General features: G+C 32.8%; 3 protein-coding genes across 3 annotated transcripts; all 3 read right to left on the reverse strand.

Moving 5' to 3' along the window:
* Positions 1-2,523: 2,523 nt before the first annotated feature.
* Positions 2,524-9,230, reverse strand: LOC110723277. The gene is made up of 7 exons (XM_021902620.1): positions 8,606-9,230; positions 6,295-6,437; positions 5,872-6,143; positions 5,190-5,344; positions 4,520-4,782; positions 3,939-4,001; positions 2,524-3,169 (listed from the first exon to the last, which is right to left on the reverse strand). Exons 1-7 carry the CDS (start codon positions 8,889-8,891, stop codon positions 2,918-2,920), a joined length of 1,434 nt encoding a protein of 477 aa, XP_021758312.1. The 5' UTR covers positions 8,892-9,230; the 3' UTR covers positions 2,524-2,917.
* A 4,108-nt stretch (positions 9,231-13,338) lies between these two features.
* LOC110723278 lies at positions 13,339-15,009 on the reverse strand. Its single transcript, XM_021902621.1, has 4 exons — positions 14,849-15,009; positions 14,393-14,502; positions 14,137-14,267; positions 13,339-13,839 (listed from the first exon to the last, which is right to left on the reverse strand). The coding sequence occupies exons 1-4, from the start codon at positions 14,898-14,900 to the stop codon at positions 13,701-13,703; spliced, it is 432 nt and encodes a 143-aa protein (XP_021758313.1). The 5' UTR covers positions 14,901-15,009; the 3' UTR covers positions 13,339-13,700.
* Positions 15,010-16,219: 1,210 nt separating this feature from the next.
* LOC110723234 (putative pectinesterase 11) lies at positions 16,220-18,137 on the reverse strand. The gene is made up of 4 exons (XM_021902573.1): positions 17,660-18,137; positions 17,351-17,539; positions 17,006-17,241; positions 16,220-16,507 (listed from the first exon to the last, which is right to left on the reverse strand). Exons 1-4 carry the CDS (start codon positions 18,035-18,037, stop codon positions 16,360-16,362), a joined length of 951 nt encoding a protein of 316 aa, XP_021758265.1. The 5' UTR covers positions 18,038-18,137; the 3' UTR covers positions 16,220-16,359.
* Between the last annotated feature and the right edge of the window lie 519 nt (positions 18,138-18,656).

Consider the following 18,656-nt stretch of genomic DNA (forward strand, 5'->3'; position numbering starts at 1 on the left):
CTATATATCATTTTGTATATTTCTTGTGATCTCTTGATATCTATAATCATTTTGTATATTTCTTGTGATCTCTTGATATCTAACAAATTATCTGTCTTTTCAAATTTTTAGACATAAAATGTTTAAAGAAGGTAAAGTTTTTTATTGCGTTATAAGTTTTAAATTTTTTTAATGAAAAAAAATCTTATTAATCGGTATTTAGATAAAACCATTAATTTTATAAGATAATTTTTTTTTTAATAATTTAAATCTTAATATCCCACGGTTTTTTATAAATAAAATCTCATAAAAATAATTTTTGTAATTAGATCATACTCATAATATTTTTGAACATTAAAAATAATAGTTATTATATGTAATATTTCGATGTAAAAAAATTTGTATAAAAAAAAATTCGATAGGATCACCAACTTTATTAACACCGATAACTCTTCCATCTAATAAAAGTGGATAAATAGAACATGTTAGCAAAAATAAAATTTATATAAAATTAATCTTTATAGCCATATAAATTAAATTAAAATATTTACCAGAAAGTGAATAATTGTTGTGAAATTAATCTAAAAATTGTAATTATACAAAATTAAATCTATGCATTGGAATTTTTTCATCGTCCCCAATTGCCCAAACAATAGTATTTTGGAAAATTGAATCTTTATTTTATTGTCGCTTGCAATGCATGTGATATTGCTTCTTATTTGTATCTAATGGAGTAAATTTTTCCTTCAATCAATTTTGAACAAAATTGTAGAACAAAGTTGACTTTAATTGAGGCATGAATGTAATCACCCTTTAATTAAAAATAAAAAATTAATTAAATTTTATGACTTAATTAAGCTACCTAAATCACAAAAAAATTGTGTTAATCATAAAATTAATTGATAAAAACTAAAAGGTTCATTAAAAGATTAAATAAATGTAAATGATTTATAAAGATATAATACCTCCTCATCCAATAGGATCATCAGGCGAGAAACTCGTACTTTGATATTCCAAAGATTTTTGCTCGAATATAATTCTCTGATTAAATTAGGTCTGCATGTAAAAACAAAATTTAGTAAACTAAACATAAACATATAATTATTAAGTATCCCAAATAAACACAATTTAAGTAATAATCACAAATATACATTTAAACATGGGTTTTAATAATCAGGCTAAGAATTACCCAGCCATTGATGACCTAATAAAACTGACACAAAATTAATGACACAAAATTTGCTTGGTTTGGTTTTGTATTGATGCGAAATTTTGTTGGCATCATGCGTCAATTTATAATGGTAAATACCACAAATTTCAATTTAATTATAATTAAGGAATAATTTTTATTTCTTATCATAAACACTATCAAAATTTATCTAATAATAGTAGGTATATAAATCCATATCTAAAGATGATTATTTTAAAGGATAATTTTTAGTTTTTTTAAATAAATTAAATCATAATAAATCAATATTCGTTATTTTTACTTACGTGGCAAAATTCTTAAATTTCATTCGTCACTTTTGTTTAGGTGGCAAACGGATTCTTTAAATTCAAAATAAAATAGAAATCTAATTTTAATTGGTCGAAAATATATCTTTGCTTATGTAGCACGCCGAATGTTTTCCAAAAATGCCTACTTTATTTATATATATTAGATTAGGATTTTAGTTTTACTAATAGAATTGTAGGAGTAAATTTTATTCTACACATGAAAGTAAGAATTATATAAAAAAAAAAAAAAAAAAAAAAATCGAAAAAGGTAGATTTGTTATAAAAAATAAAATAAAAAGGTCAAGTTTTTAGTGATTAGCTCAATATAGGTTGACATTTTCATTCTCCTCCTCTTCTATGTTCTATCAATTCATATCCCAAATTCCCAACTAAAAGACCTACTTCGTACTGCCTCCCCAAATAAAAGGTCCCTTATTCCCTCACTAAATGCACAACCATTTTTATACTGTATTTATTTTATTTTTTATGTTTTTATATTTAATTTTTGGGAAAATTATTATGACACTAATTGCTTTTTTTTTTGGTGTTTAGAGAGCCACAAAAGTAGGGGTAAGAATCGATCCTAGGATCCTAGAATCGGGAGGGAAGCTCTAACCACTTGATCTATCCCTCACTCTCAAAGCTACAACTATATATAAGTACTTATTATAATTAGCAAAAGCTAACGAACGTCTTGGGAGTGTTGAATAAGATAACAAAAAGTATAAGTTTTAAATTGAAATGAACATTAATTACACTAATCGACATGTGATTTTGGCCTACATTCCCAAGTTAAACCATTTTAATATCTAACACCCACAGAGTTAGCAAGGTCCATTTTAATATATTACATATTATCATTAATACCCGTATTTGACCCAAGTTAGTTGCAGTTGCCACAATTATGATTGATAATATACAATAATAATAATAATTAATAACAACAAATATAACAATAACAATAATAATTACTAACAATAAATACACCCATTGGATTATAAACAATAAGGAGTACTAACTTTTCGATATCAAAGGTTGACTTTCAAATTCACCCAAAAAAAAGTTCCATTTCTCGTTCTTGAAAAAATTACTGTAGAAAAATTCTACTCTTTCCCTAAAAAAATTTAGTAAATCTCACAAATGTTTAAAAAGTAAAAGGAAAAAAAATAAAAGCACATTCTTTTCTAATATATTTGTAATTTCTAAAGAAGATGCTACAAACACTTTTGCAACAAGAATGACATTAATTTCACTGAAAAGATTCAACATATACATACACTGATACACCTGTGATTTGTGAAATTTCTGCTTCTACTCTCCCCTATGGTTAAAATAGCTTTTCCGCCTAAGAATTGTACAAACTTTTCAAGGAGGTTTGGTCCTCCTTTGAACAGAAAAATGGCCGTCGAATAGGGACCATATGTCAGTCGAGGTTGGCAAATCAAGCGCTGTTCTTGGCTTTCCTTAATACTTCTTTTAGGACATGTGCTATTCGATCTGCCATATGGTGCTCAAGAAACCTCTCTTTCACCCTCACATAGCCTTTCCATCCCATGGTCAGCCTCCTCTCAACATGTGTTGCTAATTTCACAATGTTCCTCGCCAGAGGGGTGACACCTTCTTTCCCGGCAGGATGCAACAAACCCGTTGTCTCATTCACAACTATCTCCATGGTGCCTCCAGCAGCTGTTCCCTGGTGAACATTTGATTTGATGTCAACCAAACAGATTTAAATCCAAGATGCTAGCAATATACAGAGTATTAAGTTGCTAATATAAAAAATAAAAAATAAAAATAAAAAATTTACACTTGAAATATTTTATGAAAATTGATTCAATCTGGAAGGCAGTTTTAAGATGGTACAATAGTAAGTATTAGCATTGCACATAAATTTGCAACAAGAAAAGTCCAAGTCAGATATCAACAGAGCATAGTTATGGAGTGCTTGTTATTCTAGCTATTAAGCAATTACTGATAATTTTGAGCCATAGATGCAAAGTGAGAGTCCATAAAAATCTTGAACACTTAAAGACAGAAGATCCCTTAATGAGTAGCTATTTGCTACAACTCTACAAGATCATGAAGGTAGCAAAGTGCCATTAACAGGAAATTGCAAATTCTTGAATTATAGCATTTCAGATCAATCCGTTAGCAATATGGCTGACAAAGAAATGCAAATTGTAGCTGCAGTCTTAGTTTGGTAGGCAATGATGTTGTCATGTTGACAGACACAATTTGACAGCTACATGCTTACACCGATTCAAGTTAACTCAATCCATCACCACACTGTACCCCTTGAGCTTATGATCAAGATCATTTTATAATATGGCATGATAATTAGAAGTTTACAGGAAGAATCAATATCATCCAATAATAGTAGTACCGTCCTATACTTTCATTCTGCCCAAACTTTGACATTACTGTAAGAACAAAAAAAAGGCAGGTGAAGAGAATATACTTACCAGGACAGGGAGCTGAAAGGCCATAGCCTCAATGGTTATCCTCCCAAAACATTCTCCACGCGCCTATACACAATCATAAATATTTTATCTTAAGCTCAACCCAAGTTTCACGTGCACGTTAAACACGTTATAGTGAGACTAAGAACACAGACAATTGCATGAACACAATAAAGGAGGAACAAGTGTCCAGTGAATAAATGGCAAATGGAGATGTGTATATAAAGCAATAGTACCCAGCAATGGTAAATTTGGCAAAAACCTAAACCATAATTCCACCAACCAAAAGGCAAGGGTCAGACAGTATTACAACTACTGTGTCATGAAGATAATGTATGCAACAGCAATGATTCAATACCACAATCTGAAAGTTTAATCAAACAGACACATGTGAAGATTTAAGTATTTATGACTCAAAAGAAACAAAACTTCTTTTCTGGAACAATGTTTTAGTTAAAAGGTCCTTGCTTGAGATACACTAAAAAAAAAAAAAAAAAAAAGAAAAAAAAAACTTTCACATTGTTCAGAACAAAATTAAGCAAAAGCCTCCTCCAATACAAGATAAATATGCCAGCTGCAAGTACCTGTGAGTTTTGGACAAGAACATCAATTGCGGCAAGATACGGAGCTACAGTCAGGGTCTTATTAATGAAGTGAACACGATTCTGAATCTTTTTCTCTGTAACAAAGCTGCGGAGCTCTGTTTCAAATTTGGTTTGTGCACTTATATCACTTCCTACTACTACTGCGTGAACAGGAGGCACCTGCAACTTCTTTTCTTTAATAATCTGCAGGCTTTCCTGGAATGCGTGCAGAAATAGATCCTGACCTTTTCCCCGAGATACACCTGCAGGCACAGAAAGGTCACTGTTCGTAAACCAATTTACCTTAGATAAAAGTCCCGTTGAACAAAAAGAAGCATACACTCTTTCCTAAATCAAGACAACACCTAAGCACTTCAAGAGAGCTCCTTGCCTTTTATATTTACTTTCATTCTAAACGTCTCAACAGTTGCTATTATATAGCTAGTTCATATAGATAACAGAAGAGCAGGAAAAAAAAAAAGAGGGAAACCTAGTCTAAAGATATGATTCAGTTTCCAGAAATGTGAATGGGCTTGATTTTTTTTTCATTTTTTTTCAAGGAGAGACAACTATGGACCACCAGTCCACCACATCAAGAAACATCTTTTTCACTTACAACACCCGCTCACACACACACAATCAAGGATAGCTTCAAAAAGCAGAAACATACTATTTATGATAGCAAAGAGCAAATCCTCATTCTGTACACCAAGGGTTGCTCGGACATGCTCACGTAAAACTCTTTTGGCCACACTATCCTCAGCAACTTCCATAAGATCCTTGCTGTTTCCAAGGTGCACAACAAATGTGTCTGGCATCTTTATACTGTAGAGTTCACATATTTTCACAGTTAGGTGCAGCTAAAAGCAGATAGATCAAACTTGAACAAATCAAATCAAGAAGTGCAGAACAAGAGCAAAGAATTTTGTTGCGAAATTATTTTCCAATGTGTACAAGCTACCCTACATAAACTGCAGTTTCCACCCAGTATGTTACAGTAGTCAAAGGATCATTAACAAAAACTCAACCACATGCAGTTCATGTATGATCAAGGTTTTGACAAGAAAATGCCACTGCTTTACTAAGAAAACACCAACCAACATAAAGAGACAAAAGAACGTGAAGAAAAGAATCTAGTCAAACACAGTCCTTCCCATTTTACTTTATATTTGACCAGATTACTTCATGAGAATAGATCAAGAGCAAAAACAATGCAAGGGGCCAGAATTGCACATATCACCAAAAAAAATGGTAATGAATTAAAAAAATAATAATAATAAAACATAAAATAAAATAAAAAAAGATTCCTATGGCAGACAGGCTTGACGTAATAAGCAACAAAAGATCAATACCCCAAACGCTCCTTAGTTCTGTTTTTCCAATATTCTGCTGTGGTGTGAGAATCAATCATAGCAGCTGCCACAAACGGTAGGTGCTTCACATACTCCAAATTGAAATAATGTCCTCGCATTTCATGAATCCACCACAATATCTTTGGAAGAACACGAGAAACATTATCCTTGAGCACAGCATCCAGCCATTTCCCAGCAACAGCAGTATTTAATACAACTAGATCAGCTTTCAGAGCAGTATCAATAGTCTTTTGGCCCTTCGCATGGAGAATCTGGATAATAGAAATTATTTAGTGAAAAGAAAGAATAATAGGTACAGATGCAGCAGTCCATTTAGCAGGTCAGAGATAAGTCAGATCACCAGTGAAGTAAATATCTGATGGTGGGTCAAGGAGGAAAAGTGGAGAGCTAAGTATGTCTCACCTGTACTCCTCTGTCCAGCATTTTATTTTCCAAACTGTATACAACCTCATCTGGTTCAGCTGGTTTTTGATAAGTAATCCACACAACTTCAGCACCAACACCTCTCAATAGAAATGCCAATTCCATCAGCAACAGTGGCCCACCTAAACACACAGCAGATGCATCAGATAAAAGTTTTAGACTGAAATCAACAGTGAAATTAAAAGGCATATGGGGCCTAGAGGAGGGGCAGGTTAGAGATTCAGATAGCATAATTTGTTCCATATACCAAAGGAATATAAAAATAACTCATTCTAGTAACTTCAATAACTTGTAGACAAACTATAGCGCTGGTAGTGGCCAGTCAAGGCAACCTTCACAGTCTATATTAAATGCTATGGTAATTTGATACAATAGCTGAGTCAGACACATAGATATGTACCTTTGTCCAATACCAATACTGGAGTGTAGGCAATATAATTTTTAATGAAACCAGGAAAAAGTACTCTAGACATTATTTTAAAAAAAAAAATTAAAAAAAAATAATGAGGATCAGACAATTACCTATATTATTCATAATCCAGATGTCACAAAGTTGATTATAATACAAAAAATTGACTTATGCAAAGTTATAAGTTCCCAAGGTACTTAATGGAAAGCTAGACAACCATATAACACAGCAATCAAAGAAGACAAACTTCATTATCATTCGTGATCATGTGGCCTAGATCGGCTAGATGGCCAGCATGCACCTGTTTGAGCTTAGTTGCAGGAAAATCCAAGATCTAATTTCTATTAAGACTTCCAGCAATGTCCGGATAGGTCTTTCTAAATGAATAAAACCTATGTCAGGATTAATCAGTATTGGATTTAGTTTCAAAGAAAGTGGCAGCCATCAGGCAACTAAAGTATGCTCAAGTAAATTTTCATGCTCCCACCAGTGTGAACTCACGCTTAAATATAGATCTCTAATGTATGACTTATGGACTCTCAAACTGCAAAATAATGGTAAATTGTATTGGGTCAAGAATTATTTACATCAAGGTGTCTAGTGTCGACCATAAGACAATCCCCGGGGATATATATCAATATTTCCCATTACTTTATAAAAAAAAGTTTCACGTCAAGAAATGAACCTGAAGGTCATCATAATCACTAAAGCTTGAAGGAAAAGAAGAAAAGACTATTGTCTGTAAAGGTCACATGAGTGTCATGCCCATTAGACAAAGCTCTAAAGGCTTCTCTTCTATTCGCATGAATGATTTTCAAATGGACCTAAAGGTCATCTCCATTCATGTACGCCAATGAACGCAAAATATGATTTCCATTTTTGTAATCCTTAAAGACATGTAATTGCAATGACTAAGCTTACAACACGTGGCCTTAACAGGAGATCATACCAAGGTTGTACAATAAAGACTTCATGATGGTTTTGTTTTATTGTTTCAAAAGTTGTCTGTTTTTCCTTACTCTTTTGGTTGCTTCCTTCCTGCCAAATATTGGGGCCTCATGGACTCATGGTCAAATTAGCTTGATAATAGTTGATGAAGAAGAAGAAGAAGAATGTGGGTGGACCAGTCTGGGTATAAGCAAATGCTACTAAAGCAATAAGAACGATGCTTATAGTATGAGAAACTGTCTGAGAAGAGTATTTATTTTAGAATTGGTCCTCAAAATGCTATTACGAAAATTAAACTGGAAACACATCCCTTAATTCTAATTACTTAATTAAAGGGTTTAACAGATTTAACTGTAACTGAATTGATAATACAGAGCTACATTATGCAATAATCAGCTAAATCTCTTTGACAAGCCACATCAATGCATAAAAACGCTGAAGGCGCACCAAGGTGTGTACCCTAGTGAAGTGAGACACACTTTATTACCAACCATAAATGCAATTCATTAATAAAAAGTCGTACAACATCCACAAAACAAATGGAATTTAAAAGAGCTACATAATGCAATAATTAGCTAAATCTTTTCTACAACAGTTTTTGGATCCTCAGAACTAAAAGAAGCATTTTTTTTTTTTTCCTTTCCTTTTCCTTGGCAATTATATCTATCCAAAATTTTAAGTTAAAGACTAATGAATCTCTTGTCAAAAAAAAAAAAAAAAAAAAAAAAAAAAAAAAAAAAAAAACTAATGAATCTAAATTAAACTATTCATTTCTTATTATCTTATCAATAATATCTCCAAAATCCCAACAAAGACTTAAAACACCAACATTTTGCTACACTAATGATCAAGAAACAACAATTAAAAAAATAATCATACAAAAAACAACAATGCCATTAAAAAAAATGATAAATTAGGGAATAATTAGAATACCAGAGAGCGAAAGTTGATGCGAAACCAAGAGAACAAGCTTAGACTTCATAAAGTAAAGCGGGCTCGAACGCGGCGACAACGACGACGACGAAGAAGATGAATGAAGGACCTGCTCATCCTTACCGCCATACAACAATCGATCATCACAAGAAGGAGAAAAGCTAGCTCGAAAAAGCAATACAATTAGGGTAGAAATCGAAAACAGAGCTAAGATCGTTAACAACCATGTCTTCTTCTTTAGGGATTGCAGATGAAATGATGAAGAAGATGAAATTGGTTTCGCCATTTTCGATGCTAATTGTTGTTTGAATCGTTGAATTTGTTAGCAGTAGTAGTGGGAGGATGAATGAGTGGGTGATTTGATGGGATTGGATTGCGACATTTTCTAGGGTTTATGGTGATTGAAGAAAGGGAGTGTGATTGATTGATGATGAAATTTGGGGGAATTGGGAGGAGAGAGAAAGTGAGGAAGTAGGAAGTGTTGTCGTTGTAAATCTAAATAATGAGAGTGGGATTGGAGGAGTGGTAGTGGTGATGGTCGAAGTGCCGACACCTGAATATTGGAAACAATTTCCTCGAGACAAGGAAGAGGGAGGTGGGATGATATTACTCCGTATTAGAATCAGACAGGTAGAGCCGTAGAGGTGTTAAAAATTGAGCCGATCGATCCGAATTGATAAAAAAATTCGATTCAGATTTTTTTTATATGGACACAATAATTTAGCATGATTCAACTTTGAAAGAGATATATCCCGACCCGATATCAATGAACCTGATCCAAGTACTCGGTTATCGCTTAGGTATTAGTTCGGGTTATCAGTTGGGGTTGAGTTCAGATAAGACCTTATTTAGTAGGGTTATTTCAGATTTTAATTGTGTACTCCGTAAATTATTCTACCCATGGAAATCAATTGAGCAAATTCTAAATTAGGTCATTTTGAATCAAATCAGGGTGTTTCGACTCTGGTCAATTTTTAATTGTACATCTAGATCAAAAACGACACATTTTTGTTGGAACTTTATTTTATTTGTATTTTTTAAAGGGGAAAAAGAGAAGGTATTGGGTGCGGATTTCCGCACGCAAATTATGCGTGCGGCAGGTTGGTTGATATATTTCACTTGTTGGCTATGTTTCATGTGTTGGCTGATATGTTTCATTTGTTGGCCGATATGGTTTTTGTGTTGTCTAATATATTCCTTTTGTTGGCTGATAGGGATTTTTTTTTTTTTTTTATGTTCCTTTTGTTAGTTGGTATAAGACATCGGTTGGCTGATATGTTTCGTTAGTTGACTGATATGCATATTTTAATTGTTGGCTTATATGTTTCATTGTGTTGGCTGATGTGTTTATTTTGTTGGCTTATCTATTGCTTTTGTTTGCTGATTTCATCCTTTTGTTGGCTGATATGCTTCATTTGTTGGTTGATATATTCCTTCTGTTGGCTTTCCTTCTGTTGGCTGATATGTATCTTTTGTTGGATGATATGTTCCTTTCGTTGGCTGATATGTTTCATTTGTTGGCTGATATATTCCTTGTGTTGACTGATACGTTTTTATTAATGTCTGATATGTCTCCAATGTTGACTAATATCGGGCATTAATTAGTTGATATGCTTCTTTTATTGGATGATATGCGTCATTTGTTGGCTAATATGATTAACAACATACACTATATTTTATTTCCTTCTCTCTCCTCTTCCCCCCTCTTCCTCTATTTCTTTCTCTCAATGGGGTTTCTCCTTCTCATTAACAACAAACATGACTCAACCAACAACAGCACCACCACTGCTCCCCAACTGCCGCCCAACCAGCCACCATCAACCAGCGAACTCCACCAGCAGAGAACCGCCCAACCAGCCACTATCAACCACCGAACTCCATCAGTCGCGACCTGCAATTGCACCTCCCATGCGACCACCAATTGCCAAGAACCACCAGTCAGCCGCATCTCCAACCACAACCCGAAATCGACCACCAATCATCACCAACCACAAGCAGAGTAGCCCCTGAATTTCCAGCCCCCAAAACCCGCATCCCCACAACAACCGCCTGCAACAAAGCTAGCATCGGTCTTGGAAATGATTCATCTAATAATTTCCAGCCTTAATTTCACATATTCATCTTTTTTTATGCCAATTTCATTTTAATGGTGATGTATTTTCAGAGAAATTGGTGAAGAAACAAGTTTCGAGAACCGACCAGAGATGTTGCCGTCGAGAAGAGAGAAAATTCATGGTAGTCGGTTTGGAGTGAAGTTGGGAAGAAGGTGAGTGAGGAGAGAGAAAGTGAGGAATAACACTGTCGCCGCACAAAGTATCGCAAGTCGCACCCAATACTTTGTGGGGGAAAATATGTTTATTAATTATGGAAGTTCTAAATAATATAAGGATGTGTTCTATTCACCTAATTTTAACTTATCTGATCTTTATCTGAACTTATTAGACCTTATTAAAACTTATTTTAGTTGTAATTTGAACTTGGGCAATCTTTATCAGAACTTATTAAACCCGAACTAAACTTATCTGAATTTAACTGAACTTATCTGAACTTGTTAAACCTGAAATAAGTGAAAATAAGGTGAACAGAACATATCCTAAGTAATCCTTTTAGCTAGCCACTTTGTAAGATAAGTCGAAATTTGATTCATCTCTTTATAAAATATGGATGGTTGATGACGTGTCTAAATATAAAAAAACATCTAATGGTTTTTTTTTTCTTTTTTTTCTTCTTTAAATTGGTAAGGAGAATCTTGACCAAACCTCAATCCTCATAATTTTTTGATTCAGTATTTACGGGCCGCAATATTATAGCTGCTATGGGTACTAATGAAGTAATGGAAAGGCAAGGCTTGAGGAGAAAGGTTTTGATGAATATGCGTTTTCATTACAATCTTCAAGATGAAATCAACAATTGTCATTATTAAAGATGTTATTTGATACATTCAAAGTTACTCTGTACTTTTTGATAACTGGCAATTACAAGTTCTGCATTTCCCATTGATTATTCATTGCAAACTAATTTTAAAAAAAAAAATCAATTAACAAGCAAGATTGTAGCATCAACACTAATCAAACTTGAATTGATGAGTCACAACCTAAAGAAAGGATAGGAGAAAAGGCATATATAGTAATCACCATGAGAAAGGGGAAGATGAGATAATATTCTACATGAAGGCATTATTAGAGTTTGACACATACCAAAATTCGTTATGGAAGCCATTGATTTAGGTAAAGATTTTCCAAGACCAAAAGGTTGAAATTCGCAATATATTATTAATAAATAGAACGATTTCCCAAGAAATTATTAAAATCAAAATTAATTCCTACTTTACATCGTTTTAAAAACTTATTCCCTGAATAGTGTTCATGTAGGATTGGGTATTAGTTTTTTTTTTTTTTTTTTTTTTTTTTTTTTGGGTTCTGTGCAGAACCGCAATTGATGATAGCGGTTTACATTTACGTGATAAATTACAATGATGATAAAAATTAAAAATTGGGCTCTACAAAAATAAAAGAAGAAAACACATTTTGTTTGTACCATGTCTCCCCACTCCCCTGTCTTCCCATTTTCTCTTTCTTCAACTTTCACTCTTGTTTTCTTCTGTTAAAACCTCTTATTTCTTCTTAGATCTTCTCTCTTCTATTCTTCTTTCTCTTTTTAAAACCCAATTTGTAATTGTAATTTTGTTTTGATTTTCTGGGTAATTTCATACAAGTATGAATTTAGGGGAGTATCTCAACATATATATCTAAGCATTCAACCTCAAGAACTTCAATTCCCATGTATTTTTTTTTTTACTTTCTGTTTTAATTTCTTTGCAATTTTTTGGGAGGCCTTTAAAAAAAACTTGCAGATGATACATGTAAAATAGTGAAATGATTTTAGTGGGACGGTTAAAAAACTTGCAGAAAGAACCATAAATAGCAATACTGGTTCTTCAAATACAACCGCTACCAACGATTGCGGTTGTAATTGTAAAACCGCGATCACCAATTACGGTTCTACACTGAACAAAAAAAAAAAAAAAAAAAAAAAAAAAAAAAAAGCTAATACCTGATCCTACGTGGACAAGGGAATAAGTTTTTAAAACAACGCAAAGTGGTAATTAATTTTGATTTAAATCTAGGAAAATCGTTCTTAATAAATACTCATAAGATAATAATGTTATTTAAAATTTCAAAGGTGATTTGTCATTGATAACTTTTGATTGACAACGCTTCAAATGAAGCATTTTTATGCACTTCATTTTTTTTATTGTTTTTTAGAATTGTCAAGATTATCTTTCTTTGTAAATTAGATAAATCTCATACATCAGCACAGATTCATTTTAGTACATTTCAAAATTACATGAATCGTGATTTGTTCTAATGCGACCCTAAATGTAGACATAAAATACTTTTACTATGGATAATTTTAAGGATTTTTGTTCTTTCCTATTTTGTAAATTAATTAAGGCCGGTAATCAAATTTCTAAGCCAGCAAAAACTCGCATTTCAATGCATTATAATTAAACATTACTCCGTAGTAAACAAGATTATGGTCCCCAACCAAACATTTGTTTCATACGTTGTCTTGTCAGTGATAACGCTTAGATTAATCAAGCATATCATTGCTCAGAGTCAACTAAACAACATTTTTTTTTTCCCTTGTATTAGGTGAAGTTACCAAATGGCACATACCAACTTCCTCGTTTGGCAAGTAATTAATGGACCACATATATCAATTGTAGAAAGAAAAAAAAGAAGTAATAAGACATATATATTAATAGAGCTAATTAATAAAAGTGTAGTTTAGACATTTACACACACATAGTAGACGCTTAAACTACTCTAAACAAAGAAATAACATATCGTTGTACTGGATGGTGTATAACAAGTTGTTACACACCGGCCAGTAATCATACACATATAGTCATGTATCATTAATTCATAACTATAGTGTGATGACAACATTTTCATGACACCTTTAGGCCTAAGTAGATACAAGATCTAGTACATTTATTAGGATCTAGTACTCTCTCAAAAAACTTTGATTATCTTACAAAGGATTTGCAGCATAAACACTTGTATCAAAAACCTCGTACTTTATATTATAATCACATGCTACTGATTCTAGTATCTGGATTTGTTGATCCTACGCTAGCAATATGATACTGTGCCGCATACTTGTACTTAGGAACTTCTCCTTCTATTACCGGTGGCTCGTTAAGGAATGCCCAATTGCTTCTTGTCCACCTACATACACACGTACAGTTGCAATTTAGATTACATTATTAACGTGATTATTAATATCTATTTTTACGAAGTACATTGGGACCATGCACATAATTTAGAGTTGATCAACATTGACCGGCCCGAAAATACGGACAGGTTTGAGAAAGCCTAAAACCCAAACCCGACCCAAAAAACCCTAAAAGTCTGCTTTGGCCCGACGTACCGCTACTTTTTTGCGGGTTTGGACCCGAAATATGATATTAAGGCCCAGTCCGGCCCGGATTTTTAATCACCTCCAATATAACTAAATAAACTTACCAGCAATTAAGATGTTCAAGATCGGCATCAGATCCCTTGCCTACAATGATTTTACCACTCTTTCTATCTATCATTGGCAACGAAGTCGATCTTTTAAGCTCATTTGGAGCAGATTCTTCATTAATTATATCCTGCAATTGTTGCCCATAGTATTAATAAAATGGGTAAAATCTCAAAATCAATGAAATAATTAACAAGATTTACAACCAATTAAGAAACTTATTAATTAGTATCAAAGATGAGTCATAATTCATACCTGAACTCTAGGAGAAACAGCTTTAAGATGTTCTTCCTCTGTTTTCTTCTTGAGTTTCCAGTAATCTTCAATCCCCTCTTTGGTTAGTGACTTGTTTCTCATCAATTTTACTGATTATCACCAAAAATTTATAGTTAGTCAACATTACACTATACCACGTAAACAAGTATCGTCGCAAATAATTAAGTTTATAATCGTGATATGTTTAACGAGCACAACTTATTTTAAATACTTCCCATAACTTTTTACAGTGGATATCACATATCACAACTTATTTTAAATGCTTCCCCATAACTTTTTACAGTGGATATCAGGTATTCTAAGGATCTGTCCACGGGAACAACAATTTATCAAACGATTTCTGGATTGTTTGTTACGTTAAATTTACATGTTATAATTATAAACTTCGAATTTCCGTACACAAATGAGGAAAACATGAGACCAAGAACTACATACCATATTTTTGATCTTGAACCGGGGAATCCCATCCAGACATTAAGGAACCCATGACTTGATATTTTTTGTGCTTCAACTTTTGTTTTTGATTTTGTTTCTTCACTATTAATTTTTTTGTTGTTGTAATGCACTCTATTTATTTATTTGTAACAAGATTTTTGGATTTTAAAGTAAGATAGATTCAAAGGTAGTGATGTGGTAGGCCCCACCATAATATATGATTCTTATCTACGTTGTTATTTTAATGATACATCCTTTGATTTTTAGGTGATGTATTTGGAGCTATCTTTATCAACTTTGATTAAAAATGGACAAGATATTTTTAGGAATGTACTAGATTATTTATTAAAAATAGAAAGTTAAAGTTTGCATAAACTATGGACTTTATTGTACATATGATAATGTTTATCTAAAAAACAATGGATTTAAGTGTTAAACCGCTTCAATCTAGATTCATATGTACATTACATATGGCGTATAAGCTGTCAAAACTATGGACTTTATTGCTAGTTGACTCCGATTATTGGATTTTATAGTTTCTCTCAATTATCCAACTTAATTTTGGATGATATATAGATGTGTTGATGATCTTACAAATCCAAATTTGATTCCTTGAATAAATGACGTGTATATAATACTTATACACCAAGACATTTATTCTATCATTCACATGCATGTATTGTTGTTGTGTGTCATGCTGGGGCTGGCAATCCCAGATCCAATTCGATAACCCGACCCGAAGTTACTGAGAGAAACCCGATCCGAACTTGAAAAATCCGAATTCAACCCGATTTGACCTAAATTTTAAATTTTGTTATAATATTCAGTTTTACACTATTTTTGATAGTTTCTAAGCACAATCCAAAATCGACCCGAAATCTTACCTGAACTTGACCTGCTAACCCGAATTACCACCCCTAGTCATACATATATCGATTTAGCCGCTATAATTTATGTTGTACCTTGTACCTTTTTCGAGTTTTCATATGATGTACGGAGTATACAAAGTCTAACAAAGTTTGTATCTTTTATACCCGTGTATAATGATGAATTATCAATCGGTGGTGGTGCAAAAACAATATAATATACGAAGTAATAGTTTTCATCCCACGTAATGTATGAGATTTTTTTCTCTTTTTTCCAGTTCAATACCCGAGTTACTTCAAGCTTATCACAGCTCTTAAATTACATATGATGTCATAAGTTGTGGATGAATACGACGGTAATGGTGGACGGACTAGGTTGCCAAGTCAAATATTGCTTGTATTGGCATATTGCAATTAAAAAAAAGTTTTGATTGCCATTAACATAAGATTTTTTATCGTAGATTTTAATGGTTGAATATATATAATCATTAATTCATAATGGACAACATTACTACAACTAAGAAACAAGTACAAATACAAAAAAGAGGTGAATAAAAACTAAAAGAAATTCCATTATCAATAATGTTGGTAATTTTCCAAATTATACATACATTGCCTACATAAATTTGAATAAAATGGTTAAAATTAGGCCCTAACCCAAGTTTTTCCATCCATCAAACTCATAGTCAAATAAGGTGAGGCTTGATGATTAGAAAGGCTAAGTGACCACTCAACTCGTCTTGTTCTTCTAGCCCCTGGTCCATAGCATTTGTATTCACCGTAGAATGCAGTCCTACATCAACAACAACCAAATTAGACCAATTATTAACCATTATAATTGGATGGTCTTATTATAATTATTAACCAATGAAAAAGGAAGGACAACTAAAAAATTGACTAATAATCACACATTTAAATGGGACTCTGTTTATAGAGTTTCTCCTGGCCAAATGATCAGTTTTTTTCGGCATAAAAATGATTAAAAATATATATATATATATATATAAAATTATGTACTCCGTAACATGTTACTATCGAAAATTTGAAAGTTATATGATTATTTAGTGAGTGTTAACCAATTTAATTGACTGATTGACATCTATACTTTTTATATACTTGTATACAGTTAGTTTAAAAAACCTGTTCACTAATCACTACAGAGTATTCCATTTGAGGATGTTGAATTCACGAAATTCTCATGAGATAGGATATTGTTTAAGAATCTCGCATGCCATTGAAAAAACACGTGAAATTGACATCCGCTAGAAGAAAAAAATGTAATATATAATACCTGTGGATAGATGGTTTGCCCCAATCATCCCATCCTTGAGGTAGAACCGCACTAGACATGTAAGTTTGTGAGAAAACCACTCTAGCATAAGGACCCCAAGGTCTGCCTAATGTACAACTTTTGACACCCGTAATTTTGCATCCCACAAAATAAAATCCCGTTTTTTCTTCTTCTGATGATCTTCTTTGGGCTGTTATTGCCCCATTTTCTTGTGAGATTGAATGCAAATGACATTGCTGCACAATTTACATACACTAATTAATTTCGATTTAGCGAAAAAACTAGATACAATTTTCATTTATGTTTGTTAATAAGTAAATTTAGTGAGTAATTATGCATAGATACCTTGAAAAGAGAAGCTGCATTTCCAAAGATGAAGTCAGTGCCTCCTTCAATGAAACAATTGTAATAGAAATGTCTCCCACTCTCATCTAGAAGTGTATCTTGGTATGATGTAATTTTACATGCAAAAAACACCGCCTTTTCACTTGTTACCCTCAATGCTACTGCTTTCTTTGTCATACCATATGTATTCTGCACAAAATTGATATAATAATTATCAAACTAGTGATGCGACAATTAAATACCCCTAAAAACTAAATCTCAGCTGCTAAGGATGAACTCAAAATCTGAACCCCTATTATAATTATTTACCTGAATAGTGAGGTAACGACCCGTAAAATCACTAGCAAAGACACTAACAGTAGGAGATTTGAATATATCTCCACCATCATTCCAAGTGATAACCGTAGTATTTGCATTTCTACCACTTAATGTTATAAAGGGTTTATCTTCAGGTACAACAATCTTCTCCTTGTAAATTCCAGGCTCCACCCTAATAAAAATATGTTGTACATTGTTAGACGGGACCGCGTCAATTGCATCTTGTATCTTCACGTAGCTACCCTTCTTCCCCGATTGATCGACCGTGATAATTTTACTCCATTTCCCTTGAGCATTACAAGTTATCGCCATTTCCAAACAAAATCCGATCACAAACAAGAAAATCAACAAACACCCACGAACTTCCATGGTACTACGTACAAATAAAATAAAAAAAAGCGTTAAAATAAACGTTACACCTAGAAGATTAATATTATATGATCAATTATATGGAATATATAACAAATTTGGACTTAGAAAGAAGTGATGAACAAAGGAATCGAGATGGGTAGTGTATAAATAGAAGGTGATGGTTAGTTATAAAATTATAATATAAGGTTTTTATAAAGATTGAATTACAAGATTTGCCGTTTTGTTGCGGTTGACAAGGAAAAAAAGTTAGCAAAAAGAGCATTTAAAAACAAGTTTTCGGCGGGTAAACATAATGAAGAAGAAAATTAAAAATGAGTTTAAGGAGGCAACAGTTGCTGAGAATAGAGGAGTCGTCAGGAGGTCAGCGTGATTAGTACACACGTTACCCACGTTTTATGAAAAACTAGATTTATTTGGTTAATTTGCAACAACTGTCTTTTTTTTTTTTTTTTTTAAAAAAAACTCTTTGTTATTATGGCGTATAACTTATATTGAGGAACTCGCATAATAATTGTTTCATTTCCTTCCGCATAATATTATTTTATGATGGCTTATTGACTTGTTTCACGAGGAATTGTACTGATAGATATATCTAGTGTATCGTTGGATGATTGAT

The sequence above is a fragment of the Chenopodium quinoa genome, unplaced genomic scaffold (genome assembly GCF_001683475.1).
Source record: "Chenopodium quinoa cultivar QQ74 unplaced genomic scaffold, ASM168347v1, whole genome shotgun sequence".
Lineage (NCBI taxonomy): Eukaryota > Viridiplantae > Streptophyta > Magnoliopsida > Caryophyllales > Amaranthaceae > Chenopodium > Chenopodium quinoa.

What these genes read in the sequence shown, in the direction of transcription:
- LOC110723277 (XM_021902620.1), bottom strand. Translation starts at nt 8,891, where the DNA reads ATGGCGAAACCAATTTCATCTTCTTCATCATTTCATCTGCAATCCCTA. An exon ending in TGCTGGACAGAGGAGTACAG is followed by an intron (nt 6,144 to 6,294) that starts GTGAGACATACT and finishes TCTATTATCCAG; the next exon opens with ATTCTCCATGCGAAGGGCCA. An exon ending in TTCTTGTCCAAAACTCACAG is followed by an intron (nt 4,002 to 4,519) that starts GTACTTGCAGCT and finishes GATTGTGTATAG; the next exon opens with GCGCGTGGAGAATGTTTTGG.
- LOC110723278 (XM_021902621.1), bottom strand. Translation starts at nt 14,900, where the DNA reads ATGGGTTCCTTAATGTCTGGATGGGATTCCCCGGTTCAAGATCAAAAA. An exon ending in GGTTCAAGATCAAAAATATG is followed by an intron (nt 14,503 to 14,848) that starts GTATGTAGTTCT and finishes GGTGATAATCAG; the next exon opens with TAAAATTGATGAGAAACAAG. An exon ending in CTGTTTCTCCTAGAGTTCAG is followed by an intron (nt 14,268 to 14,392) that starts GTATGAATTATG and finishes CAACAATTGCAG; the next exon opens with GATATAATTAATGAAGAATC.
- LOC110723234 (XM_021902573.1), bottom strand. Translation starts at nt 18,037, where the DNA reads ATGGAAGTTCGTGGGTGTTTGTTGATTTTCTTGTTTGTGATCGGATTT. An exon ending in GTCGTTACCTCACTATTCAG is followed by an intron (nt 17,540 to 17,659) that starts GTAAATAATTAT and finishes AATTTTGTGCAG; the next exon opens with AATACATATGGTATGACAAA. An exon ending in GGCAAACCATCTATCCACAG is followed by an intron (nt 16,508 to 17,005) that starts GTATTATATATT and finishes TTGTTGATGTAG; the next exon opens with GACTGCATTCTACGGTGAAT.